General features: G+C 35.5%; 4 protein-coding genes across 4 annotated transcripts; 3 read left to right on the forward strand and 1 right to left on the reverse strand.

The window, feature by feature from the left end:
• The first annotated feature begins 357 nt into the window (after positions 1-357).
• LOC118045021 (calcium-dependent protein kinase 1) lies at positions 358-5,523 on the forward strand. The gene is made up of 7 exons (XM_035053508.2): positions 358-1,945; positions 2,146-2,289; positions 2,419-2,571; positions 3,570-3,685; positions 3,908-4,075; positions 4,408-4,632; positions 5,111-5,523. Exons 1-7 carry the CDS (start codon positions 1,135-1,137, stop codon positions 5,231-5,233), a joined length of 1,740 nt encoding a protein of 579 aa, XP_034909399.1. The 5' UTR covers positions 358-1,134; the 3' UTR covers positions 5,234-5,523.
• A 2,503-nt stretch (positions 5,524-8,026) lies between these two features.
• LOC118045018 (nuclear pore complex protein NUP1) lies at positions 8,027-16,178 on the forward strand. The gene is made up of 9 exons (XM_035053499.2): positions 8,027-8,431; positions 8,762-8,808; positions 9,600-9,715; positions 9,939-10,131; positions 10,527-10,829; positions 10,912-11,004; positions 11,095-11,766; positions 13,274-13,803; positions 14,123-16,178. The coding sequence occupies exons 1-9, from the start codon at positions 8,128-8,130 to the stop codon at positions 15,786-15,788; spliced, it is 3,924 nt and encodes a 1,307-aa protein (XP_034909390.1). The 5' UTR covers positions 8,027-8,127; the 3' UTR covers positions 15,789-16,178.
• Positions 16,179-16,432: 254 nt separating this feature from the next.
• On the reverse strand, positions 16,433-19,019 carry LOC118045023 (uncharacterized). Its single transcript, XM_035053510.2, has 3 exons — positions 18,593-19,019; positions 17,389-17,639; positions 16,433-16,985 (listed from the first exon to the last, which is right to left on the reverse strand). The coding sequence occupies exons 1-3, from the start codon at positions 18,840-18,842 to the stop codon at positions 16,623-16,625; spliced, it is 864 nt and encodes a 287-aa protein (XP_034909401.1). The 5' UTR covers positions 18,843-19,019; the 3' UTR covers positions 16,433-16,622.
• Positions 19,020-21,909: 2,890 nt separating this feature from the next.
• Positions 21,910-24,092, forward strand: LOC140955869 (nuclear pore complex protein NUP1-like). The gene is made up of 2 exons (XM_073411015.1): positions 21,910-22,099; positions 22,685-24,092. The coding sequence occupies exon 2, from the start codon at positions 22,699-22,701 to the stop codon at positions 23,650-23,652; it is 954 nt and encodes a 317-aa protein (XP_073267116.1). The 5' UTR covers positions 21,910-22,099; positions 22,685-22,698; the 3' UTR covers positions 23,653-24,092.
• The last annotated feature ends 1,004 nt before the right edge of the window (positions 24,093-25,096 follow it).

Consider the following 25,096-nt stretch of genomic DNA (forward strand, 5'->3'; position numbering starts at 1 on the left):
AAAATACTATAAAAAAAACTAATTTAAAGCTGAAAAGAATTGCAGTTGGGGAATAAAACAAAAAAGCTTCTAAATATGATTAATTATTTTTAGACGGCTAAAAATTCTATAGAATTAATATTCGGTGTCTTGTGTATTTTTTAGATTTTTTTAATATTATCTTGTCAAGATTATTAAAAAAAATTAATTAATTTTTTTTTGTTTTTTTTTTTTAAAAAAACACTTTAAAATGGTTTGAAACACAGATACAAACACTCCAGATCAAAACTGAAGTTAACGTGGGACCCAACAAACCGTACTTGAAAAATAAATCAACCGCAAAGGTCGGGATTGGAAAATCCGCCACCAACACTACGCGTTTTTAGCCGATGGTTCAAACCTCTAACACAACTCAACAGTACACACATACCTGTCTGCTTATTTTATTATGGTTTGATACAAGTATGCAACCACACCAGCAATTAGCAAAATTTATCCATAAAGAAAAGGCAAGCCTATGCACGTACCAACACACACCATAAGAAACCAAAAACCAAGTCGCCTCTTTCTTTCTTCTCTAATTTGCAGCGAACAGACCTGGTAAACCAATTGCCATGCTTTAACTTTGATCAAGATCTTGACTTTCTGTTTTTCTACCCAATTTGTTTTCAAGGGCAGGGCTTGTTTTGTTCATTTGTTACTGTTTTCTGGGTCGTTGAATCTTGAGTTTTTCTTTGTTAGTCATTATTCCTCGATCTATTAAGTTGGTGTTTTTGTTTGCTGTTGTACTAATAGTAAATTTAGTCACTGATCAAGAAGGTTTGACTGTTTTGGGATTCTTTATTTGTTGTATTTTGCTGAAAAACTCTGGTATTAGCTGTGATTTGTCGACTAAAGGTCAATCGTTTTGTATTTGCAATTCGACAAATGTTTTAGAAAAGCAGATGATTCCTAGAGTTTTTGTGATAGTTGGTTGACTTTTGATTCTATTTGCTGATATTTTTCCATAAGCTGATGGTGTTCGAGTTTTCATAGTGATCATATTGTTAGTAATTTGAAGTTCAAATCAGTTGTGTTGTATTGGTAGAGTCTACAGGACTAGATCTTGATGTTGAGATCAGTGGTGGTGGTTAGAAGTGATTGAGTTCAGGATAGATGGGTAATACTTGTGTAGGACCGAGCATTTCCAAGAATGGTTTTTTCCAATCTGTATCCGCTGCAATGTGGCGGACTCGATCGCCAGATGATTCAATGTCTCGGACTAATGGAGAGTCTGTCCATGAACTTGAGGCAGTATCTAGAGAATCTGAACCGCCTTTGCCAGTTCAGAGCAAACCCCCGGAACAGATGACCATCCCAAAACCCGAAGAACCAGAGAAATTGGAAAAATCAGATGAGCCTGCAAAGCCTAAGAAGCCCCCTCAAGTGAAAAGGGTGTCTAGTGCTGGGCTTAGAACTGAATCTGTTTTAAAAACTAAAGCTGGTAATCTGAAGGAGTTCTTTAGTTTGGGAAAGAAACTAGGACAAGGTCAATTTGGGACAACATTTCTATGCGTGGAGAAAGCGACAAAGAAAGAATATGCATGCAAATCGATTGCTAAGAGGAAGTTGTTAACTGATGAGGATGTTGAGGATGTAAGAAGGGAAATCTCGATCATGCACCATTTGGCTGGCCACCCAAATGTTATATCTATTAAAGGGGCTTATGAGGATGGTGTGGCAGTTCATGTTGTTATGGAGTTATGTGCTGGTGGTGAGCTCTTTGATAGGATTATTAAGCGCGGGCATTATAGCGAAAGAAAGGCAGCTGAGCTTACTCGAACTATAGTTGGAGTGGTTGAAGCTTGTCATTCACTGGGTGTGATGCATCGAGACCTTAAACCAGAGAATTTTCTGTTTGTTAACCAAAAAGAGGACTCACTTCTAAAAACAATTGACTTTGGTTTGTCAATATTCTTCAAGCCAGGTATGTTCTTATCCTTGTACTTTCAGCATCTACTGGAATTGATCTTGTGTTATTTTCATTACCATTTTTTTTATTTGACAACTTGCTTCTCAATTCTATGATCATATGTTTCCTCGGACAAATATACTGCAAGACCTCGTGTAAGAAGCCATAAATTTGACTTTAAGATTCTACTTGAAAATTGACGGTTCTCTTTCCAGGAGAGAGATTTAACGATGTGGTTGGGAGTCCGTACTATGTTGCTCCTGAGGTTCTGAAAAAGCGTTATGGTCCTGAAGCAGATGTTTGGAGTGCCGGAGTCATCATTTACATTTTGTTAAGTGGAGTTCCTCCCTTTTGGGCTGGTGAGAACTTTGTCATTTACTAGCTTCCTAAATTTAGTTGTTTCTGCAGTTTGTCTAAATGTGATCCAAATTTAACTTTATAGAATTCCCACCCTCTCTTGTTTCATCTTGCTTGTCACGGTTATCCAGAGACCGAGCAGGAGATATTTGAACAGGTCCTGCATGGTGATCTAGACTTTTCATCAGACCCTTGGCCTAGCATCTCTGAAAGTGCCAAGGATTTAGTGAGGAGAATGCTTGTTCGAGACCCCAGAAGGCGTTTAACTGCACATGAAGTTCTGTGTGAGTCTTGATTATTCCTTTTTTCTTATCTCTTGATTTACGGGTAGTTACATTGGATTATTGCCTGAATAAAAACAGAAATGAAATGCTCAAGACTGAGAAATTAAACCCTATGAGAAAATGCACATGAAGTTCTGTGTGAGTCTTGATTATTCCTTTTTTCTGATCTCTTGATTTGCGGGTAGTTACATTGGATTATTGCCTGAATAAAAACAGAAATAAAATACTCAAGACTGACAAATTAACCCTATGAGAAAATGCACATGAAGTTCTGTGTGAGTCTTGATTATTCCTGTTTTCTGATCTCTTGATTTATGGGTAGTTACATTGGATTATTGCCTGAATAAAAACAGAAATGAAATACTCAAGACTGACAAATTAACCCTATGAGAAAATTGGTTTTTCTAGCTTCAATGCATGATATGTCAGCCTATTACTATATCATGACAAATGGCAGTCTCTTTACATGGATTTCTTATCTTTTGAATGAAGGGTAAACCTGCGTTCAAAATGGTTGTACGTGATCTTTAAATCCTCAACAGGACGTGTGTTGATGTGATCAAAGTGTTTTTTACTTGAAAATGCATCAAAATAATATTTTTTATTTGATATTTTAAAAATTATTTTTAACATCATCACATTAAAATGATCCGAAAATATAAAAAAATAATTTTAAGCAATAAATAAATTTTCATGAAATGTTGTTTGGAATGCAATTCCAAACGGCGCCAGGGTCATTCAGCCACGTCTGCCCAGGTTATCTGCAGTGTTGATAGATTCTTATAATCAAGCAAAAGTGTTAGAGACAGAAAAAAAGAACAGAGCGCAGTCTTTTAAAAATAACAACTTAACCTCTTGCTTTGGAAAGCTAAGGTTGGGTGGTTTTTCTGTTTCTCTTTCATTTCATGTTAGAAAATCTTAAATATGAAATCAAGACCTCATTTTTTATCCAGTAGGATTCTTTTTCATCTCTGATGTGTGGGTCATACTTCTTGCAGGCCATCCTTGGGTGCAAGAAGATGGTGTAGCTCCTGACAAGCCTCTGGATTCAGCTGTATTGAGTCGTCTGAAGCAATTTTCTGCTATGAATAAGCTAAAGAAAATGGCTCTTAGAGTAAGTCTCGGGCTTGAGAATGGATCTTGGAGTAAGTCTCCACATGTGCAAGACATGATGTTGTAATGAACCTTGAAGCATTTGAATATTATATGTTCTGGAAATGCTTAGAATCTGGAATTAAAATGACTTTATTCAGATGTCGCATCATTTAAGTGCAGGAATTTAAAGTAGAAGTTTCTGAAGATGTAGAATGATGGATTTGTCTTTTTCCTCTTGCAGATCATTGCAGAGACCCTTTCTGAAGAAGAAATAGCTGGCCTAAAGGAGATGTTCCAGATGATAGACTCTGATGGCAGTGGTCAAATCACTTTTGAAGAACTCAAGGCTGGATTGAAAAGAGTTGGAGCTAATCTTAAGGAATCTGAAATTTATGATCTGATGCAAGCAGTGAGTATCTTAGGAAGTTCTAATTCCATCTTTAAGCTAGGAAAGTAACTATATTGTATTGACAAGAAATGAACGTGTAGGGGGGGATATTCTAAATGTGAACTCAATGTATTTCATGAAAATAACTGTTGACTTTTATACTGTCAGCCCAACAAAAGGTACTGCTGTGACTTATTTCATTCCTTCCGAGTGATTTAGGTCTAGATGTGGGGTACTTAATTGCTTGAAGAAGAGTTAGATTATGATCACAAATTTCACAAAAATCTAAAGTATGGGAGATACTTTTATGTCTAAAAACCTTCTTTAATTTATTGCATACTCTTAAATTGCAGGCTGATGTAGACAATAGTGGCACAATTGATTATGGGGAGTTCATTGCTGCGACGCTTCATCTAAACAAAATTGAGAGACAGGATCATCTATTTGCAGCTTTCTCATACTTTGATAAGGATGGAAGTGGCTACATTACTCCAGATGAGCTTCAGCAAGCTTGCGAGGAGTTTGGAATAGAGGATATTCGCTTGGAAGAAATGATCAGAGAAGTTGATCAGGACAATGTAAGTGATATGTTTATCGTTTTTTTTCCGTTTTCTTTTGAAGATTTCATCTTAACTGAACCAAGGATGGGAAGAAGTTTTGACAAGAATAGAGATGGGAAGGGATGAATGGTCTACTTGGTGACCTTTGAAGAAGATACGTTCAAACGCAATGTATAGTAGATGATGATTTGATTTGAAGAGGCATTACTGGTCCTATAGAAACTTTATCTGGATGCAAATTGGTCCCACTAATATCTTCGATCAAGAATATGAAATTTATCCGTATTGGTTTTCTTTCGTGGTTTTTGAGAGCCATTTGGCAGAGTGGATATGATATTTGGATTCTGTGTTGAAAATGCTTCTGCAATGCATCTTATACTGCATATATGTTGCTCGTGAACGAATTCTGTTCTGTCTTTGCAAAACTGCGTTGCATGCTGGGCTTGTAGTCATTGATTGTTTATAAATTTTCATTGATTGTTTATAAATTTTGCAGGATGGACGCATAGATTACAACGAATTTGTGGCAATGATGCAAAAGGGAAATGTAGCAGGTCCAGCAAGGAAGGGCCTGGAGCATAGTTTCAGCATTAATTTTAGAGAAGCTCTCAAACTTTAGTTGCATAGGCAATGGTGAGGTTCGGTTTAATTCTCTCTTCTATTTTTGAGGGGCTACGGTGTATAGTAAAGAGCATGGCTGCTCCACTATGAGAAGCAAGCAGGCCTTCTGTTTTCATGGCAGTGTTTATTTGGGTTTTCCATTTCGATTGGAATCTACCTTGCAATCTTTGTAGTAGTTTTGAGGTAGAAAGAAAACTTGTATGCTCCTTTTGTTACTTCTTCAGAACCCAGATATGTTGGCAGAACATTTTGATGTCCTTAGAAATGCATTATTTTTTCTGGGTTTTAGCATCCTTGCCATGTTTCCCTCGAGTTTTCCTTTTTCCATTTGTTTCTTCATCTTCCTCTCTTCCCTGTGGAACTTGAAGATAGGCAAACCAGTTCACTTTTGGGGTGTGATCTGCCCAGATGGAAATATTCAAGATCTTGTGATGTATTTTCATGAAAGCTTGTTAAGCAAAACATCAAGCAAGCTAAATTGTTGGCGCCTGTATTGGTTCCTTGTTTTGTTGTAAATTGCTTTATGCATACTACCGTTTGTAAATGTGGTAGCTTTTATTTTTTAAATTGTTTTGTAAAATATATAAAATTAATGTTTTTTAAGTATTTTTTATAGTTTTGATGTTTTAGCATTAAAAATAAAAAAAAAACATCTAAAATATTATTTTTATATATTTTCTTTTAAGAAATACTTTTAAAAAACTTCTTGCATCATATTCCGAAGATGTTTATGTTTTGAGCATGGGAGTTTCATTGTGGTAACGGACATGTTGAGTGGACCAAAAAAAAAAGGCCTTGGGGTCAGGGGTGGTTTAATCTTTTTCCACTTACCCATTAGTTATTGAAAGATTATTTGGGAGTGTTTATGTTTTTTTTATTTTTTTGACACGGTAAATATATGCTTTTACTCCTGTAGTCCATGAAATTTAGAGCTGCTAACAAAAAAAAAATCACTTTTAACAAGCTTCTTACATTGAAAATACTTATTTGTCCTTGTATATTTTTTCTTAAAAAAAGTAGTTGGGTTGCTAGACAAGAGTTTTTTTTATTTATTTTTCATTATTGATGTACGGTAGAAATATATTGTCTTTTCAATGCACAAGTGAGTGGGTGGTGTTCATATCATTTAGGTTGTATGTGTGACGCCACTCGATGGTCAAATCTAACTTCCCGTCATCTTTTTGGATGCATCTTATGTCCTTTTCCACGTGTTTTGGCGCGTGGTAGCTTATGGTGGTCAAATGATCACCGATAGTTTTTTTTCTTTCCTTTCTCCCTCTTGACAAGTTAAGTGCATGATTGTTCTTTTTGTTTTTTGTTTTTCAATTCTAATCCTCATTTTTTAATTTATTATTTTGTTATTTTTCTTTTTTATAATTTAATCTTTTAATTGTAATTTTTTATATGTTTTATTTTTATTTTAGTCCTTGTTCTTTTAATTTTTTAATTCATTCTTAATCCTTTTATATAAATTTTTTGTTTACAATTTAATTCTTCAATTATAATTAATCATGTGTTTTTCATTTCAATTCTTGTTTCTTTTAATTTCTTATTTAGCCTATTTTTTTTCTTTTAATTTTATCATTCAATCAAAGTTTTTGTTATTTTATTTTTTCTAGCTTGACCCTTATTTTTTTATTTTGTTTAAAGCAATTTTTCAACACAATTTAACCCTTAAATTAAAATTTTTTATTTGCCATCTAATTAATGATTTATTTATTTATTCTCACTCTTATTTTTACTTGAATTCTTTTATGTGATTGATTTTTTTTTCTTAATTTTATCTTTTGATATTTGATTTATTGGGGATTTTGCTTGGTATAGTCTTATTGTTCTATATTGTTTTTTTTTTTTTAATATTGATTTTATGTTTATTTTTAATTTTGTTTTATGAGTTTGTCTCCGTATCATGATTTGAGTCACGAGCTTCTATTACCTTTTTTTAATGGTTTTGTTTGTATTTGATTTTTCAAGATATTATTTTAATTTATCTATAATCTTTTTTGGTTCTATGCAAATGAACTTTATATTTCAAAATATAAAGATGATTTTAACTAGATAATATATATAAAAAATAATTTTTAATTTTTTTTAATATATTTTCAATTAATTTGCAAAAACATCACGTACCAAATAACTAAACTCAGAAAAAAACAACGCTAATTTTTTTTTTTGACTTGCTTGTTTTTTTATTTTTTATTTATTTCCAAGAACAAATAGCGCTAGTTTTGGACTTTCTCAATTATATTTTGACATGTACTTGAGTTCTCACACACTTCCGAGGTGCACCTCTTCACAAATCAGAGTGCCATGGTGGAGGATCCCATGTGAAAAGGAGTATGGTAAAAAGTATATTCCCACTACATACATGATCATGGGCCATTCATCATGTTTAATTATTCTAATATACTCAAACCAAAGTTTTCTTTTTATTTACCTCACAATCAATCAGTATTTTTTTATATAAAAAACCCAAAAAGAAAGAAAAACAAAAATCAAGATCAAAATCACAATCCCTTAACAAATAAATCACTAAATCTCATCAACATAATTCCTCCACTTTTTTGCTAGACCTAAAATACCACCACACAATACTGGCCATGCTTCGTTTGTCACCCTTCCAACCACACCTACACGACATTTTAGCGCTGCTCTCTAATAAAAGCAAAAAAGGGAAAATACTAAACAAATACACAAAATGTTGGCGTACCTGCGTGTAAAATAGGCATGAGTACATACGGATATACTAACCCCCCCCCCCCCGCTCTTCCTTTCAATAAATAAATAAAAACCCTAAACTGGTATCTTTTTAGCCTTTTTTTCTCTCTCTACAATAAAACGTACTCTTCCTCTCTCTCTCTCCACACCGTAACCCTAATTTCGCGGTTCTAAATGGCGGCGGCGGCGGGTCGGGAAAGTAACGAGAGGCTGTATGAAGACCGAGGAGGCTACGGGAAGTTTCGAAAACGGCCGTTTCGAAGGAGTGCGCAGACGACGCCGTATGATCGTCCTTCGACGGCAATTCGAAACCCTGGCGGGATTAGTAATGGTTGGTTGTCGAAATTAGTGGATCCGGCTCAGAGACTCATTGCTTCTGGCGCACACAGGCTTTTCGCCTCTGTCTTTCGAAAACGGCTACCTGCGCCGCCGGTGGTGACTCCTCGGTCGCAGCCTCCGGAGACGGAGCGGGAGACAGGTTGGGTTTCTTTTGATTGTTGTTCGAAAATGTTTTCATTTTGTTGAGTTGTTTTTTTTTGTTGATGTTGGTTTCTTTTTGCTTGATTCTTGTTGTAGAATTGGCGTAGTTAGGTTTTTAATTTGGTGAATTTTGGGAATTATTGTTTTTGGGCTAGCAGAATTGTTAATCGGGGATTCTCTCTTTAATGAGTCAGGGCTTGTTTGTTACAGTTAGTTAAAATTTGTAATTAACGATGCTCACTCCTACTTAACTGTACTTCAGTAAGTAAATTTCATTTTTTTTTTGTTAAAGAGAGAATTTGTTTGAATCATGTGTTGTTTTAAACAGACGTGAACCCGGGAGCATTGGATAAGCCAAAGGGAATGTCTTCCACAGTAAGTGATTGCTTTTGTGCTTCTTTTTGCTACAGTTCAGCTTTTTTCTTATAATCATTATCACTTGGTTATTTAGTTGATTTTGATGGATTTATGACTTTGGGTTATGTTGTCGGAACTGGGAATTTGGGAAGAATGTCAATGTTATTTGAGGGACTAAGTTCAAATCTTGCTAAATTCAAGGGTTATTTAAAAATTCTTCTGTTGGTTGATAATCCTGTTTATGTTGGGGAGTTGTAGAAATAGTTATGGGGAGAAAATACATGTCTGTATTTTCCCTTATAATGTAGATATAAATCTATTTTAAGATTCTTACATGATTATGAATGTGGTTGCTGCTGTGTTTTTTTTTTTAGCTGACACAAAATGGACCGAAGGGATTTTAATAACTGATGTTAGTGCATTTTGAGACTGCAACTAGTTAAACCATGAACTTTCTGTACCTTTTTACAAGAACTGTTTCAGGTATGCAATATTATTAGCCATCAAATTTGCAGGATTAAAGAGAGGAGTGATGGGGAGAAAAGGGCATGACTAGTTTTATATTCCTCTTTTTTTCTCTCTTAATGAATCTAAAATCAGCTATAAGGAAATTTTCCAATGGATCAAAGAGTAAATTAAATGCATACGTTTTATTATGGATTATAAAAACTTCACTTTCATCATTTTCATGCATGCGTCTGCAATATTTTAATATGTTTGCAGTTGTGGTTCATGTATAATAACTATGTGATTTACGTGTTGCAAATTTGACTCGTATGTGTTTTCTGTTTGCAAAATTGTTCTTGAAGGATTGTCTTGAAGTGCATAGAGAAGCCATCAATGCAAGCAGTGGTCTGATTAATAGTTTGGATAGAGGTGGGGTAACTGAACTCGAATTAATTCTAAAGCAGAAGACCTTTACCAGGCAAGTTACTGTAGAATTAAAATCCACCGACTTCGAATTAGCTGTTATGTATATATTGTAACATCGGCGACATGCACGGTGGAAACCTTCTTCATCTGTATATTTTTTTGTGATATCATAATTCCTTTTTTTTTTTTCCTGCATTTTATAATTTTTCTCAAGTGTTTATTATGATGATGTGGTGATGCAAGGCATAATTTTTTCTTTATTAATTTCTCTACAGGTCTGAGATTGATCGATTGACAGCTCTGCTGCAATCCAGGACTGCTGATTTTCCTACTGGTAATGAAGAGAAAAATCCTGAAGTGATTTCTTCAAGAGCCATGGTCTCTAAAGGCAAAAAGGAGTTATTGACTGTTCCCGTTACTAATGGGTTTGAGAGCCGCATTAATTCAACACCTATTGTCGGCTCAAGTGTAGGAGAAATTCTCATGCTTCTTCTCTATTGTTCTGACACTTGCAAGCATTTCTGTTGGTTTGCTGATTCTCTTGTTTCATAGAAGTTGTAAGAGTGTGCATACACATGATGTGTGTACGCAAGCATTTATTTGTACATGCAAACCTGCACATGCACATAGTCACATGGCTTTATGCTGTTTCTCTTGTTTCACATTTAGTGGCCTTGCACCATTGCTTTTGTTTCACATAGATATATGATTTGGCGTGATTCTCTTGTCTCTTGTTTTATGGAGAATGTAAGGACTTGCCTATACATGATGTGTGAATTCATGCACTCATGTGCATCTGCATACCCACACATGGCTTTGCATTGTGGCTCTGATTCACATTTAATGGCAAAAATTTTATTCAGGTCCTCAATGACGATGTTGCTTCACCTACAGAGCTTGCAAAAGCTTACATGGGTAGTAGGCCTTCAAAAGTATCACCATCAATGCTAGAATCACGCTGCCAGCCATTTCGGGATAACTCAACAGCTCTGATCAACCATACATTTACTCCAAAATCACCAATGATGTCACTCACGCCACGTTCTTCTGGCTGTCCTGGGGTTCCTGAGAATTATTTTGTGACACCAAGGTCTCGAGGCAGATCTGCTATATACAATATGGCTCGAACACCATATTCCAGAGTTCATGCATCTACTGGCCTCCAGGTTGGTATGATATGAAAATCTGTTTCTGTTTGAAATTGTGATTTAAATTTTTATTATCAACCCCCCCCCCCTCATTTTCCAGGTTGCTGGAACATCAAGTGATGCTTTTGCTGGGCCTTCATTTTCATCTCAGAATGCATTGGAGAGCAGCAGATTTTCTGGATCTAAACAAGGGGTACCAGTGCTGAAATCAATCAAAAACATTTTCGTAGACATTTAGAATTCTCAAGCATTATGTGACCAAATTAGTTCATTTCTTTTTCAGGCTTTAAAACGGAGGAGTTCTGTCCTGGATAATGATATAGGATCTGTTGGTCCCATACGTAGAATTCGTCAGAAATCAAACCTTCTGCCTACCTCTGGAACCCTTTCTATTCGCGGAGCTGGTATCGGCTCTAACGCTGCTCAAAAACTACCCTCAACAGAGAAGCCAGTTTTAGTGGGTGAACCATCAAAGGATAATTGGGATAACAATGTCCATGGTACTACTTTTACCCCTGTTCCCTCCAAATCAAGTGAGATGGCATCAAAGATATTGCATCAGCTGGATGTGTTGGTCTCATCAAGGGAGAAGTCTCCTGCCAAGTTGTCACCATCCATGCTACGGGGACCAGCTCTTAGAAGCCTGGAGAACGTAGATTCTTCAAAGTTTGTAGAAATTGATAACGATACTAACAAGTTAGCCTTGAAACATGATACCTTGTTACCTGATGCAAGAGAGTCTGTGTCACAAAAGCAAGACGAAGTTGAAGAAAAGGGTCCTAGCAAACCCATTGCCCCTTGTGGCAAGTCAGCCTTGGCAGGAAATGGTATGGATACCACAAGGTTATTGAAGAATGATGTGGCTGGGGTCAAAACATCAGCTTTTCCTGTGATGAGCACCTTTGCTCAGGCTCCTGTACAAAAGAAAAGGGCTTTCCAGATGAGCGCACAAGAGGTATTTGTTACATCAAGTAATATTAGATATTTACACCTAAGTTGGATGAAGGCCCTTTACTAGTCTCCTTAGCCTATTTATTTTCTCTATATTTCTTCACTTATCACATCTGGAATCACCTCTTCTTCTTCTTCTTTTTTAAATACTTTCCTTTGCTTGTCCATGGACTGAGTTACATCACATGGGTAGACCAAGTTACACCACACTGGGTATCTTGTCTTTCCTTTCCCTCTAATATTAGGTTTGAGTGGGCAGTCCAAGTCACTGTAGCATGCACCTGAGATTTTTGCCTTGGTTCTATCCATTGTCTTCCACCCATCTAAATTGGTTGTGCACTATTTTCTCCTTGTGCTTAATAAAAAAACATACATTTCTGTAGTGATAATCCAGGCATAGAAAATGTAGTCATCTTGATTGGAAAATCCTGGCATCATACTAAACATTAAAATTGGGTTGTGGATGCTGGAATGGGGGAAAGTTCGCCATCTGCCATTTTTTGGATGCAATTTCAGTATAGCCCTTCAGCTTTCAGATAATTTATTATTATCCTTTCTAGATATAAGCCATTCCTTCACCCTCGGTTGCTATGGAGGGTTCACATTCTAATCCTTCTAGTGTAATTATATTCACCTTAGTCCCCTACATGTAGGAGCAATTGAAGGGAAAAAAACTACACTCCTATCTTTCATATGCAATTAGAGGCATTTTCAGTCCTTCAAATTTTAATTTCAAATAATTTAATCATTCAAGGATCATTAGACCGCACAAAGTTTTTCTACAATTTCAACTAAACCTTTTATCTGATTATATCCACATTTAAACCGAAAATTTGGGGTGATGGTGATCATTTGTTGTGCCACAGGACAAATGGAGATTAGACCCACAAAGTATTTCTACAATTTCAACTGAACCTTTTATCTGATTATATTCACATTTAAACTGAAAATTTGGGGTGATGGTGATCATTTGTTGTGCCACAGGACAAATGGGGATTAGACCCATTAGCTGCTTTTTTTTTCTTATCTGAAATATAATGTAATTAAAAAAAATGAAAGTAATAGTATGAGAGTACATGATTGTCTTGATTTTAATTGTTTTGATTTTTTGAACTTTGTTTATAATTAGAATTATAATATGTTGATAAAATAAAAAGAATATAAATTGCAATAATTTAGCCATTCAATACAGATACAACATTTCTTTCAGAATTTCTACTAAAATCTTTTATCCAATTTATTTCAACATGTAAACTGAGGATAATTAAAATTAGGTTATGACATAATAATATATGATTTAATTATTTATTTTTTTGCGTTATTCAACTTAATTATTTTTACATATATGTATGGGCAACTGTGGTTATTCGAAATAAACTACAATGACATTGAACTGATAGAGGTCTACGTAACCTGTGGCAACAGCCACAGGCCACCATCTAGGTGGTTATAAATTCAGTATGCTCTATATTCTAGTACTAGTGTGTGATATTTTATTCTCTCTTTTGAAGGATTTTCTGGAGCTTGATGATGATGACTACTCTAATGGGACTGCATCTGGTATGTTGGCTGACGGGAGAGAAAAGGTGGATGCCAAATTGGTAGAAAAGAAGACCATTGTTGCTGAGGCTGTTGTAGTGGAGAAGTCTCCAGTCCAATATGAAGTCAACTCCCCATCAAGTTATACATTGAACAAAAAAAATGCAGGGATTGATGGGTCTGTGGTTTTGGAAAAGAGCATTGGCTTTGCATCTCCAGCAGCACCTCTGCCTACCATTACTGATAAGCAGGCTGTGGTAAACAAGTTAGAATCAATATCTGATGAAGCTGCCCTACCAAAGTACTCAAATGCTTTGCCCCAAATATTTAGCACCACTGAGAAGGTTGCTTTGCCAAAGGAACCAAATGGCACCTCTCAATTTTTCCATTTTAGCAATAAAACTGGTGATAAAGCTGCACCACTCACACTTACCTCAGTCATGAGTGACCCATCTGGCCAAAAGTTGGGTGTATCATCTGATGCTGGACCAAAGGGTTTCAGGTCAGTAGATAGATGTTAGTATTTATTTTTATGGTTTTCATTGTCATGTCTTCAAAACGTGAAGCCAATATACATGTTCTATGAGGCTAAATGCAGAAATTATGGGTTCACACATGCTGTAACTTGTGAAAAAGATCAACCATGGGTATAAATGCGCATGCCAAATTGATGTTACCTTGTTCTGGTTCAGTTGTTTCCTTTTCTTCCTTTCCCTAGTCAACAATTCAATGGCATTTCTTGTGAAACTTTGTGACATTGAATTTCCACAGATCTTAATTTTTATGGTTTATTAACTTTTTCTATCTTGCCTAATGTCCAGCTTTACACCTATTGCTACTGGTGCTACTGAGTTGGTGACCAGAGATCCTGGATTAGATAAAGGTGATGATAAGGACAGTTTGAAGATCGGGAACTCATTCAGGACAGCTGAAAATGTGCCTTCTACATCAATTTCATCGAATGGAAGCCTATTCTCATTTGGCATCACCTCCAATAGTTCAAGTCTAAATAATGGATTTCTTGCTTCTACTACCCCATCTTCATTTTCCTCTCCCAGTCTGCCTCTATTTTCCAGTAACGTCACTGGTCAAAAATCATCTAGCATCCCTTCCAACAGTGTTGCTAGCAGCAGTACTAATGCCACTACCACTGCTTTCACAGCTGCAAACACTAATGGGAATAGCAACTTCCCTGTTTCAGCATCGGCATCAGAACCTACCTTGACAGCTGCGTCTATTTTTAAATTTGGGTCTGTCTCATCAAATTCAGTCTTAACAGTACCATCAATTACTACTGAAACAACAGAAGTCAAGACCAAAGAAACAAGCTTTAGTGCTTCTAGTGGCACATCCTCTGCAATGACAAGCACAACTGGCAGCATTTTTGGTGGTACTTCTGCAATCACGAATGCAGGCAATAATATTTTTGGTGATACCACCGCAGTTACTGGCAAAGAAAATAGTGTTTTTGGTGGTACATCCCCTGCAGTTACAAGCACAGAAAGTAGTGTTTTGAATGCCACATCTGCAGTTATGAGCACAGGAAGTGGTCCTTTTAGCTTCAATGCTGGGAGCACAACTTTAGCTGCTACTAATCAATCTCAGGGTTTTAATCCTTTCAATGCTGGCACTACTCAGGTTTCTGCTGCTGGAACTGGTTTGGCAACTTCAACACAGAGTATGCCGATGCAATTTAGTACACCTGCATCAACTGCGAGTTCAGCCTTCTCCTCTGGCAGTTCCACATTTGGTTATGTGAATACAGCCTTCTCTTCTGGCAGTTCCACATTTGGTTCCTCTACATCTAAATTGTTAAGCTCTGGTACTACGTTTGGACTCAACTCTTCCACTTCCGAGTCCAGCTCTGTTAGCTCCATGGCGAGCCCCGCATCTGCTGTATTTGGTTCCAACTGGCAGGCACCGAAATCTACTGGATTTAGTTCCACACCATCCTCCTCTTCCTCAACGTTGTTTGCCTTTGGAGCAGCTTCTAATACTGGTACGAGCAGTGCACCCATGGTGTTTGGATCAACCTCTAGTGTCTCATCTGCCCCTTTCCCCTTCAGTTCACCTGCATCTGCTACTCCATCACAGCCTGTGTTTGGTGCCCCAAATCCTAGCTTCGGATTTGGTTCTTCATCTGGTAATAACGACCAAATGAGCATGGAGGACAGCATGGCAGAGGACACAGTTCAGGCAACCACGCCTTCAGTTTCTGTATTTAGCCAACAACCAGCTACACCTGGCTCAATTTTTGGTTTTCCAGCTCCATCGGGTGGGAATCAGTTTGGTTCTACAGGTCCATCAGGTGCAAATCCCTTTCAATTTGGAAGCCAACCAAATCTTGCTGCTCCGCAGAACCCATCTTTTCAGGCTTCAGGTAGTCTAGAGTTTAATGCTGGAGGAAGCTTCTCATTGGGAACAGGTGGCGGTGACAAGTCCCATAGAAAATTAGTCAGAGTCAAAAAAACACAGCGCAAGCGGTAAAGACACCTAGGAACTCCGGTTTGGTTTTGTTGTGTTAGTTCCTGGTTATTGGTGGCAGACAAGTAATTATAATGATGAGAGATACACAGCATGATTTGCTGTTTCCGAGGTCACCCATTGATATTTTGGTGACAAAGGCAAACCTGCCTTCTCAGGCACCAGAGATGTGCCTGATCCTGCTTATGTCTTTACAGTTCCCTTTCCCCTCAGGACGATGGTGGAAAGGTGGGCTTATGTTGTTGCAATTTTGTACTGTCTTCTTAGCAAACCTAAGATAGTGGTAGCTCATAGGATTATAGTTGGGTAAATTTGCTTGTGACCATGTTCTCTGAAGTCTGTACTCTATAACTTGTAACATAAACAGCAAATCATATCGATTTGTTTAAGAAAGTGTCTTGTTCCGAGCATCAGGTATTTCCAATAATCATTGTTTTATCTCACTTGTAATCTGGTTTCTAACATTCCTCTCCCTTGCCTTGTTTACTGGCGAAAGAACTTGGAAGTGAACACTGAATTATACACGAGGGTTTGCTGAAAGAAAAGCAATAGGAGATGAATAAAAGTCAATTTATCCTACTGTTAATGTATATGATATAAGATTTGGCCATTGGAGCCAACAATTTGAAAAAGACGCACAAAATTACTGGCAGGAAGATAGGCACAAAATGTACCCTTCATATAGCAAGTTCTTGAAGCAATATAAATACCTTTTAAGTCGAGTGATTAGCAATCCTACATTACGAAACCATAATCAAAGCAACAAGATGAGTAAACGATCAGAATTGAACTCGTTTTGTTTTTACAGATGTAACCAGCCTAGTGGCGATTACATCACTAGTAATGTCTGGCTCCAGCATTATTGTAAACACGGCCCTCAGGGTATGGAATCCTTCCCTCATTTCCTTGAGCTCTTCCACCCCCACCGTACTGAGGTCGTCCCCGGTAGGACTCAAATTGACTGCTGGCATAAGCCCGATGTGTTTCTCCAGAACTGATGGGCCCTGTAGCAGCTGCACCACCACTATAGCCACGGGCATCCTGCAAACCTGTGTTTGGGTAGTGGCTCATGCTGGCTTGTTTGTACTGACTTAGTCGTGCTTGTGATTCGTTCCTAAGAAACTCTTCTCGTCTATTGGCTTGTTGAGCTCGAAGTGCGGAAAGTTTGTCCTGGTATCTGGTATTGATCTCAATAATTTTCTGAAGCAGCAAAAATATTGAATGTTTATCGTTTGGCCAATCATCTATAGTATGAACAGTAAAAATACAAACAAAGTCAGTGCTATCAGAGATCAATAATCTAGTAAAGTCAAAGGGAAGAGAAGGTTTCAAAACCAGCATAAGAAGAGAAGGGCATGTTAGAGAAGCAGGAAGCTTTGCAACACACTAAGTAACAGTTAGCTCTTTGTAAATTAATTTGCTTAAATATTTAATTGACTTCTTCAATCATGCATAAGCGTCATTCGAGCTAAAGTTATTAGATTAACCCCCTCCCCTTCTCTCCACACTCAAAGAGCCTTTACTGGCCTAGGTTTAAAATAGTTGCAGCTCACAAGGGGGGAAAGCCCGAATAATTGAAGAAATTGTTTCATGGAAGTCTCACCTCCCTATGCCTAGCATTTTCAGCAACCTCTGCATCACCTTGCTCCTTTGCCAATTTCGTTACTTCATCAAAGAACTTCCTTTCAAGACCTTCAAAAGACATTGGCAATGAATTGTCCTCAAAGCCAAGCTCCATATCTTGGTCATGGGGCTGGGTTCTGCCAGCTTCCTTGTTGGATTGACTTTCTAGACCCATTTTCAGATCGGGTGGCTGCCCATGGTAGTAAGATCTTGCCCCAGAACCCACTTGACCTGCAAAATGAAGCAAATATGAACAAACATTCATAAAACTTGTTCATAGCTTTGTTTCTCCCAGAAAAGCCACATTTTTCTTGGTTATCACGCATGCATCCTAAAGCTTGTTCACATACACGTAGCATCCAAATCACATACAAATATCAATCTCCACTTTCTGATTCTTTACCTTTAAACTTTAGTGCCCAATTGCATCTTGACTATAATTCAATATTCAATAGATTTACCAGCTATCCTAACACATCAACGCAGCTCAAAGCTCTACATTGTAAATAAGTTCATAGCTTTCTTTGATCATCTGTATTCTATACTACGCTCAAAAGGGTCAAGATATCTCCCACTTCAAATGAACTAAGGTTCTGTTTGGTATGACTTTTGTGCATTGATTTGAGTTGTTTTTTAAACTTTTTACTCATAGAAATGTTATAAATATATTTGATTAGACAACTTCTGACTGAAATAAAAACTTTGTTACAAAAGTGAGTCAAGATTTTGAGTTAATCAAAAGTCGAAATTTTCAACTTTTAACTCGGATTCTACTTCATACTATATCTCTTCCCCGAAAAATTCGTTTTGAATCATTTTTACAGGACATATTTTGTCACATTATTTATGAAAAACAACTTTTGAATTGTGACTCGAGGTAAACTAAGTTATGCCAAATGGGCTCTTAACACACAACTTTCACTTCCATCAATTCCACCTACCAATTCTTAACATTAACACCCAATTCCTCATTGTCCTTCCACCATTGTTCTGATAACTCCAAAAGCTTAACGTTAATTCTTATATCGTCAAAGAAAGTTCACACTTTCCTTCAATGTTCAAATCATATTCACTACCTTCAACAACCCAAAAAACCCTTAACTTCTAACAAACATTATTTTCACTCTCTTAATTAAACATCCATCAAACACAATAACATCAAGAAACACACAGTATTCACTCACCTTCACTGAAAGCATGAGTAGGCAATTGATTGTGAATATTCTGTGAATCTCTGTCCCACTGCCACTGCCCTTCAGCTTTTGAAGATTTATACCCAGGATGCTGCTCTGCCTCCACACTAGAGTACCCATCTTGCCTTCCTCCTCCATAACTATTACTCATTGCCCCTGTATTTCCTCTCATTCTTTGTCCACCTCCTCCATACGGGTTCATATTCCCATCCCCGTACGCCGGCGGTGGCTGCCGTTTCATTCTTTCTCTCTCTGTAATCCAAAAAGAAACACGGCAAAACACGAATGAGCAGCTGTTTGGAAACAACGTTGCACTATCTGATATATTACTTCACTATACTTTGGTTTGCTTCTTTTCGATTTATGAGCAACTCGAAGAGACGGGAGCGAGCTAGTGATGGTTGATGTTTGCCCTTGAAAGAGATGCCAAGTTTTCTTTGTGGGCCATGGCCTATTTAGTTTAAGGCCTATCATACTTATGGAAGGCTACATGTTGAGGGTAATTTTTTTAGTTCGTTTTCAGATCAATAAAAATAAATATTTTTTTGTTTCATTTTAAAAATGTACTTTCACGTTATCCTAATTTATTAAAAAATAATTAATTACATGAATATTATCCTTAAGGTTTGAATTCAAAATATTAAGAAAATCAATATATTTCTTTAATCATTAAATCAACTCTTTAAAAATATTAAAAATAATTAGGTGAAATCACATTTTTACCTGTTAATATTTGATAAGATTATGATGGTTTTATTTGATGTTTTATAACCTAAATAATTCTTGTTAATCTCTGTACATATTTCTTGCTTGAGTGAATATTTTATAACAAAATTAAAATAAATATTTTTTTAATATAAACAACTAAATTTATAGTGGAAAAATTATCAAAATTTAAAAAGTATAGCTAAAGTACAATAGTCGCATCATAAAACATTTTTCAGTAGAACAATGCTACATTTTTTTGTTTCTTCTCTTATTTATTTATTTTATTTATTTTATTCATTTAGTTTTTATTTTCTAATTTAACCTTCTAATAATTAAATTTTTTTAATTTAGCTTTTTTGTTTTATTTTAATTTTCAATTTACTTTACATAAAGATTCTATAGCAATATTGGATCTAATATAACTAGGTTTCATATTTTTATTTATTTACTTTTCATAGAATTGTCATTGTCTCATTATCCGTGTCGTGAGTTTTACAAGCCAACTTGAGCTAATCTAGATTATTTTTTATTTTTATTTTTATTTTTATTTTTATTTTTATCATTTAATATTGATTTAGCTGAAAATTAGGTTTTGGAGTATTTTTTTTTAATTTGTTTTTCACTGTGTTATCTCGATCTCATAACTTAAGTCGCATGTTTGATAAATTGACTTAATTTTTTTATTATTATTATTAAATATTTTCTTCTCATTCTCATTCTCATTATTTACCGTTAAATTTATTTATAATTTTAGTAATCGTTTCAATTACTAAAAGCACTTTGTTCTTGTACAGAATCACCAGAAAGCATATCTTGTAAACTAACCTCCTCTGTGATATCTGCAAGCCCTGCAGAGAATATGAGAACCGGAATGTCTCTTTCCTGTGAATTGCAACACAAACAACTTTGTAAATGCACGACAGGCTTCTGCATTTATGTATATATGTAACATTATTAAAAAAAATTAAGAAAAATAAATAAATTATTTCATTCTTTTCGACAGAATATTATGCTCATATCATATCATTTTTTGAAGGGTTCCACTACACCTGTATTGTGACCAAAACTAAAGATTTTTCTGAAAATAAATAAAAATATAGATATGACATTAACTACAATATATTAAATAAATGAGAATTTTAACTCTACACTTTAAAATATATAAAATTATAAAGTAATAAACAGAGAGAGAAGATCAATCCCATGGGAGAGTCAAGCTTAACCAGGGGTGAACTGGCTTTTATCCGGGCAGCTTAATCAGGGGTGGGCTTAATCAGGGTGTGTTTGGTATTGTAATAATAGTTGTGATTATGGTATGAAAAAAATTATTTTATAAAAAATATTTTTAGTTAAGGTTGAGTTGTTATTTGTGTATTTTTAGTTAAAACTATAATTGAAATTGAGGTTGAATAAAAAATTATTTAATGTGTTTGGTTAATAATACTTTTAAAATCAAGATTATTAAATAATTTAAAAAATATATATATTAATATTAATGATTTTTAATTTAAATATTATAGATTTAACTATTGTTATTATATCATGAAATAAATAATATTTTATATAAAATATTTTTTATTGTTTCATTAAACTATTTACAATTTGGGATTGCGATCAAATTTTGTAAATATTACATGTTCAAGCGCTCTCTGTCTAATTTATGTAGTGCCATCAAATAATATTAAATACTAGTTTTTCGAATAAAATCAATTAATTTTTTTTTTTTACTGAGTCGGACCTAGTATAATGTATTTTGAGCTTTAAACCAGATCTAGTTCAGTCAAAATAGTGATCCATGCTTTACTATTTAGTGAATAGTGTTGCATGATTCATGATTTATTAAGTAATATACTAAAAACGCGTAGGAAATTCAATGTAGATGCAATCTCATTACCATACGGACTCTACTTCATCTCTTTATAGGCCTTTGAGCCATATTGGAATGGAACTGCAGCCTGCTGGTTTGGTTAAGGGCTAATTACACCTTTACCCCTAACATCAAATGTTACACTTTTCCAAGTTCCACTCCTTAGGGTGTTTGGAATTGTGGTAGCGGTTGTTTTTCAAATAGCTTTTCGTGCCAAAAAGCATGCCAATAATATTTTTTTTATTTTTTTAAAATTATTTTTGATATCAGCACATCAAAATGATCTAAAAAGTACAAACCGCACTTAATTTTAGCAAAAAAAAAAAAAGTTCAAATTTTTTCAAAAAACAGGTTGAATCTCAATGCCAAACAGCCTTAAGCTCTAAGGTTTCACCTTTTGCGAGTTACTGACTAGTCAAAGCGTAAATTGAAACCTTTTGCTTACTTTAGGAGTAACATTGAAACAACTTAAACATTAAGAAACGGTTTCTTAGGGCTGTTTATTTCTAGGTTTCAAAAATATTTTTTAAAAAATTTAATTTAATTTAAATATTTTATTAATTTTAAATTAATATATTTTTAGTATTTTTAAATTATTTTAATATACTGATGCCAAAAATAATTTTTTAAAAATAAAAAAATATTATTAACATAAAAAATTATTTAAAAAAAACCACAATTATATCAAACAAGCTCTTAATAAGAAGACACATTTCTATACACGTGACGTTTTCCCGTCATTGGGAGGTGGGATTGTAAGGATTCCTGACTCTGAAGGCAACAACCAGTCCATTAAAACCACACAGCTTCATGCTCTTGAACTTGAATTCGAGTTCTTTTTCTGAAGATAGAGAGAAGATACTTAATGGGTTTTATCTTTCAACAATTTTGAGCTATCGTTTCTCAAATTAAGAACCGCCAAGGTAAACATTTTTTTCTTCTTTTTCCAAGATAGGCTTTCCTTGTTTTGCTTTTATTCTCCATATGTTGTCTCAGTTAACTTGAAGTCAATGATCTTGATTGATTCTGAAATTGATTTTGTTTAAAGTTCATTTTAAAAAAAAAAAAATATTAGTGGTAGCTCTAATACACATTTCCTTGAAGATGGCTGAGGTTTTGTTTTTTTAACTTTGAAGCAAATATTTTGATGGATTCTGGACTGTTGTTTAAAGATCACTTCTTTTTCACACGTGTGCTCCTACATGGTTTTCTGCTATTCAAATTTGATGTTGGAAGCGAATTGGTTGCTTCCATTGGAAGTTTTTCACTTGGATATTTAGTTTTGATGGTGGGTTCTTGTATGTTAGAGCTTGTTGGTCTAATAGGTCCTAAACATGCTAATTAGTGCATTTTGTGGCCATTTTCACATGTCTTAAACAGGGTTTTGATGGATATAGGTTAACTTAACGCAATGTTGTTTTTGCATGGATATCTAGATAGGCAATGTCAAAAGGGTGTTGACGTTGGTTTCTGTATCTGAATAAGGGTTACTTAACTGGTTTTTGCAGTTTGGAATTGTGAGATGGCTAGACAGGCTAATACACTTTTCCTTGAAGAATGGCTGAAGATCTGTAGTGGTAGCAGCAACAACACTTCAGCCACTACTAATCAATCTCAGGGTTTTAATCCTTTTAATGCTGGCACTGCTCAGATTTCTGCTGCTGGAACTGGTTTGGCAACTTCAACACAGAGCATACCGAAGCAATTTAGTTCACCTGCATCAATTCCTTTTAGTTGGACTGCGAGTTCAGCCTTCTCCTCTGGCAGTTCCACATTTGGTTCCTCTACATCTAAATTGTTAAGTTCTGGTGCTACGTTTGGACTCAACTCTTCCACTTCCGAGTCCAGCTCTGTTAGCTCCATGGCGAGCCCCGCATCTGCTGTATTTGGTTCCAACTGGCAGGCACCGAAATCTACTGGATTTAGTTCCACACCATCCTCCTCTTCCTCAACGTTGTTTGCCTTTGGAGCAGCTTCTAATACCGGTACGAGCAGTGCACCCATGGTGTTTGGATCAACCTCTAGTGTCTCGTCTGCTCCCCCTTTCCCCTTCAGTTCACCTGCATCTGCTACTCCATCACAGCCTGTGTTCGGTGCCCCAAATCCTAGCTTCGGATTTGGTTCTTCATCTGGTAATAACGACCAAATGAGCATGGAGGACAGCATGGCAGAGGACACGGTTCAGGCAACCACGCCTTCAGTTTCTGTATTTAGCCAACAACCAGCTACACCTGGCTCAATTTTTGGTTTTCCAGCTCCATCGGGTGGGAATCAGTTTGGTTCTACAGGTCCATCAGGTGCAAATCCCTTTCAATTTGGAAGCCAACCAAACATTGCCGCTCCGCAGAACCCATCTTTTCAGGCTTCTGGTAGTCTAGAGTTTAATGCTGGAGGAAGTTTCTCATTGGGAACAGGTGGCGGTGACAAGTCCCATAGAAAATTTGTCAGAGTCAAAAAAACACAGCGCAGGCGGTAAAGACACCTAGGAACTCCGGTTTGGTTTTGTTGTGTTAGTTCCTGGTTATTGGTGGCAGACAAGTAATTATAATGATGAGAGATACACAGCATGATTTGCTGTTTCCGAGGTCACCCATTGATATTTTGGTGACAAAGGCAAACCTGCCTTCTCAGGCACCAGAGATGTGCCTGATCCTGCTTATGTCTTTACAGTTCCCTTTCCCCTCAGGACGATGGTGGAAAGGTGGGCTTATGTTGTTGCAATTTTGTACTGTCTTCTTGGCAAACCTAAGATAGTGGTAGCTCATAGGATTATAGTTGGGTAAATTTGCTTGTGACCATGTTCTCTGAAGTCTGTACTCTATCACTTGTAACATAAACAGCAAATCATATCGATTTGTTTAAGAAAGTGTCTTGTTCCGAGCATCAGGTATTTCCAATAATCATTGTTTTATCTCACTTGTAATCTGTTTTCTAACATTCCTCTCTCTTGCCTTGTTTACTGGCGAAAGAACTTAGAAGAGAACACTGAATTATACACGAGGGTTTGCTGAAAGACAAGCAATAGGAGATGAATAAATGCAATTATTGAGTAATATTCTAAAAGACGTTGGAAATTACTATAGCTTTCCCCACACATGTACTTATATATTATAATTATACTTGTAATAATATTATAATAATAATAATAATAACTTATACTAAAATACTAGCTGTCTTTTTTTAAAAAAAAAAAATTCTTTTTCTTTTTCTTTCTTTTTTTGTTGTTTTTATTTTTTTATTTTTGTTTTTTTCTTTTAATAATTTTTTTTTAATTTAATTTGTTAGTGTTAGATTTTTTTTTATTTAGTTGTCATATTTTCATTACACAGATCCCAAGTTTTACAGGTTAACCTTGATTTTTTTTTTCCTTTTTAATTATTTTTTTTCATTTAGTTCAGTTTGTTAATGTTAAATTTTTTTCTATTTAATTATCAAATTTTCATGACATGTATTTTGGACTTGACGGGTTAACCTGGTTTGACGGTTTAACCATGTTAACCTGTTAATTTTTTTTCTATTTAGTTATCGAACTTTCATGACGCGAATCTCAAGTTTGATGGTTTAACCTTGGTTGAAGGGTTAACCTAGTTAATTCGGATTTTTTTTTCTTTTTTTTTCATTAATTTTTTTTTCTTTATATTGGTTTTTTTTCATTTTCATTAATCTATTTAATTATCACACTTTTATGACATGACCTTGCAGCCAGACCTACAACCAAGGCTATTGGGTCTGGTGTTGTAACCAAACTTACTTAAATTTAGGTTAAATATTATTATTAATATTATAAATATTACTTTTAGGTCAGTCGTTATAGTCCAACCGAAGACTCTTGGATATAGATTTACAGAAAGACCTAATATTTTTAGATCTTAATTTTTATTTTATTTTATTTATGTAAAAAACATTAACTCACAGCATCG

This window comes from Populus alba, chromosome 8 (genome assembly GCF_005239225.2).
Source record: "Populus alba chromosome 8, ASM523922v2, whole genome shotgun sequence".
Classification (NCBI taxonomy): Eukaryota; Viridiplantae; Streptophyta; class Magnoliopsida; order Malpighiales; family Salicaceae; genus Populus; species Populus alba.

Coding starts and splice junctions, on each gene's coding strand:
- LOC118045018 (XM_035053499.2), top strand. CDS start 8,128: ATGGCGGCGGCGGCGGGTCGGGAAAGTAACGAGAGGCTGTATGAAGAC. Junction 9,716..9,938: donor AAGCAGAAGACCTTTACCAG/GCAAGTTACTGT, acceptor ATTTCTCTACAG/GTCTGAGATTGATCGATTGA. Junction 10,132..10,526: donor CACCTATTGTCGGCTCAAGT/GTAGGAGAAATT, acceptor AATTTTATTCAG/GTCCTCAATGACGATGTTGC.
- LOC140955869 (XM_073411015.1), top strand. CDS start 22,699: ATGGCTAGACAGGCTAATACACTTTTCCTTGAAGAATGGCTGAAGATC.
- LOC118045021 (XM_035053508.2), top strand. CDS start 1,135: ATGGGTAATACTTGTGTAGGACCGAGCATTTCCAAGAATGGTTTTTTC. Junction 2,572..3,569: donor AACTGCACATGAAGTTCTGT/GTGAGTCTTGAT, acceptor TACTTCTTGCAG/GCCATCCTTGGGTGCAAGAA. Junction 3,686..3,907: donor TAAAGAAAATGGCTCTTAGA/GTAAGTCTCGGG, acceptor TTCCTCTTGCAG/ATCATTGCAGAGACCCTTTC.
- LOC118045023 (XM_035053510.2), bottom strand. CDS start 18,842: ATGAAACGGCAGCCACCGCCGGCGTACGGGGATGGGAATATGAACCCG. Junction 17,640..18,592: donor TACTCATGCTTTCAGTGAAG/GTGAGTGAATAC, acceptor TTCATTTTGCAG/GTCAAGTGGGTTCTGGGGCA. Junction 16,986..17,388: donor AAAATGCTAGGCATAGGGAG/GTGAGACTTCCA, acceptor TTGCTGCTTCAG/AAAATTATTGAGATCAATAC.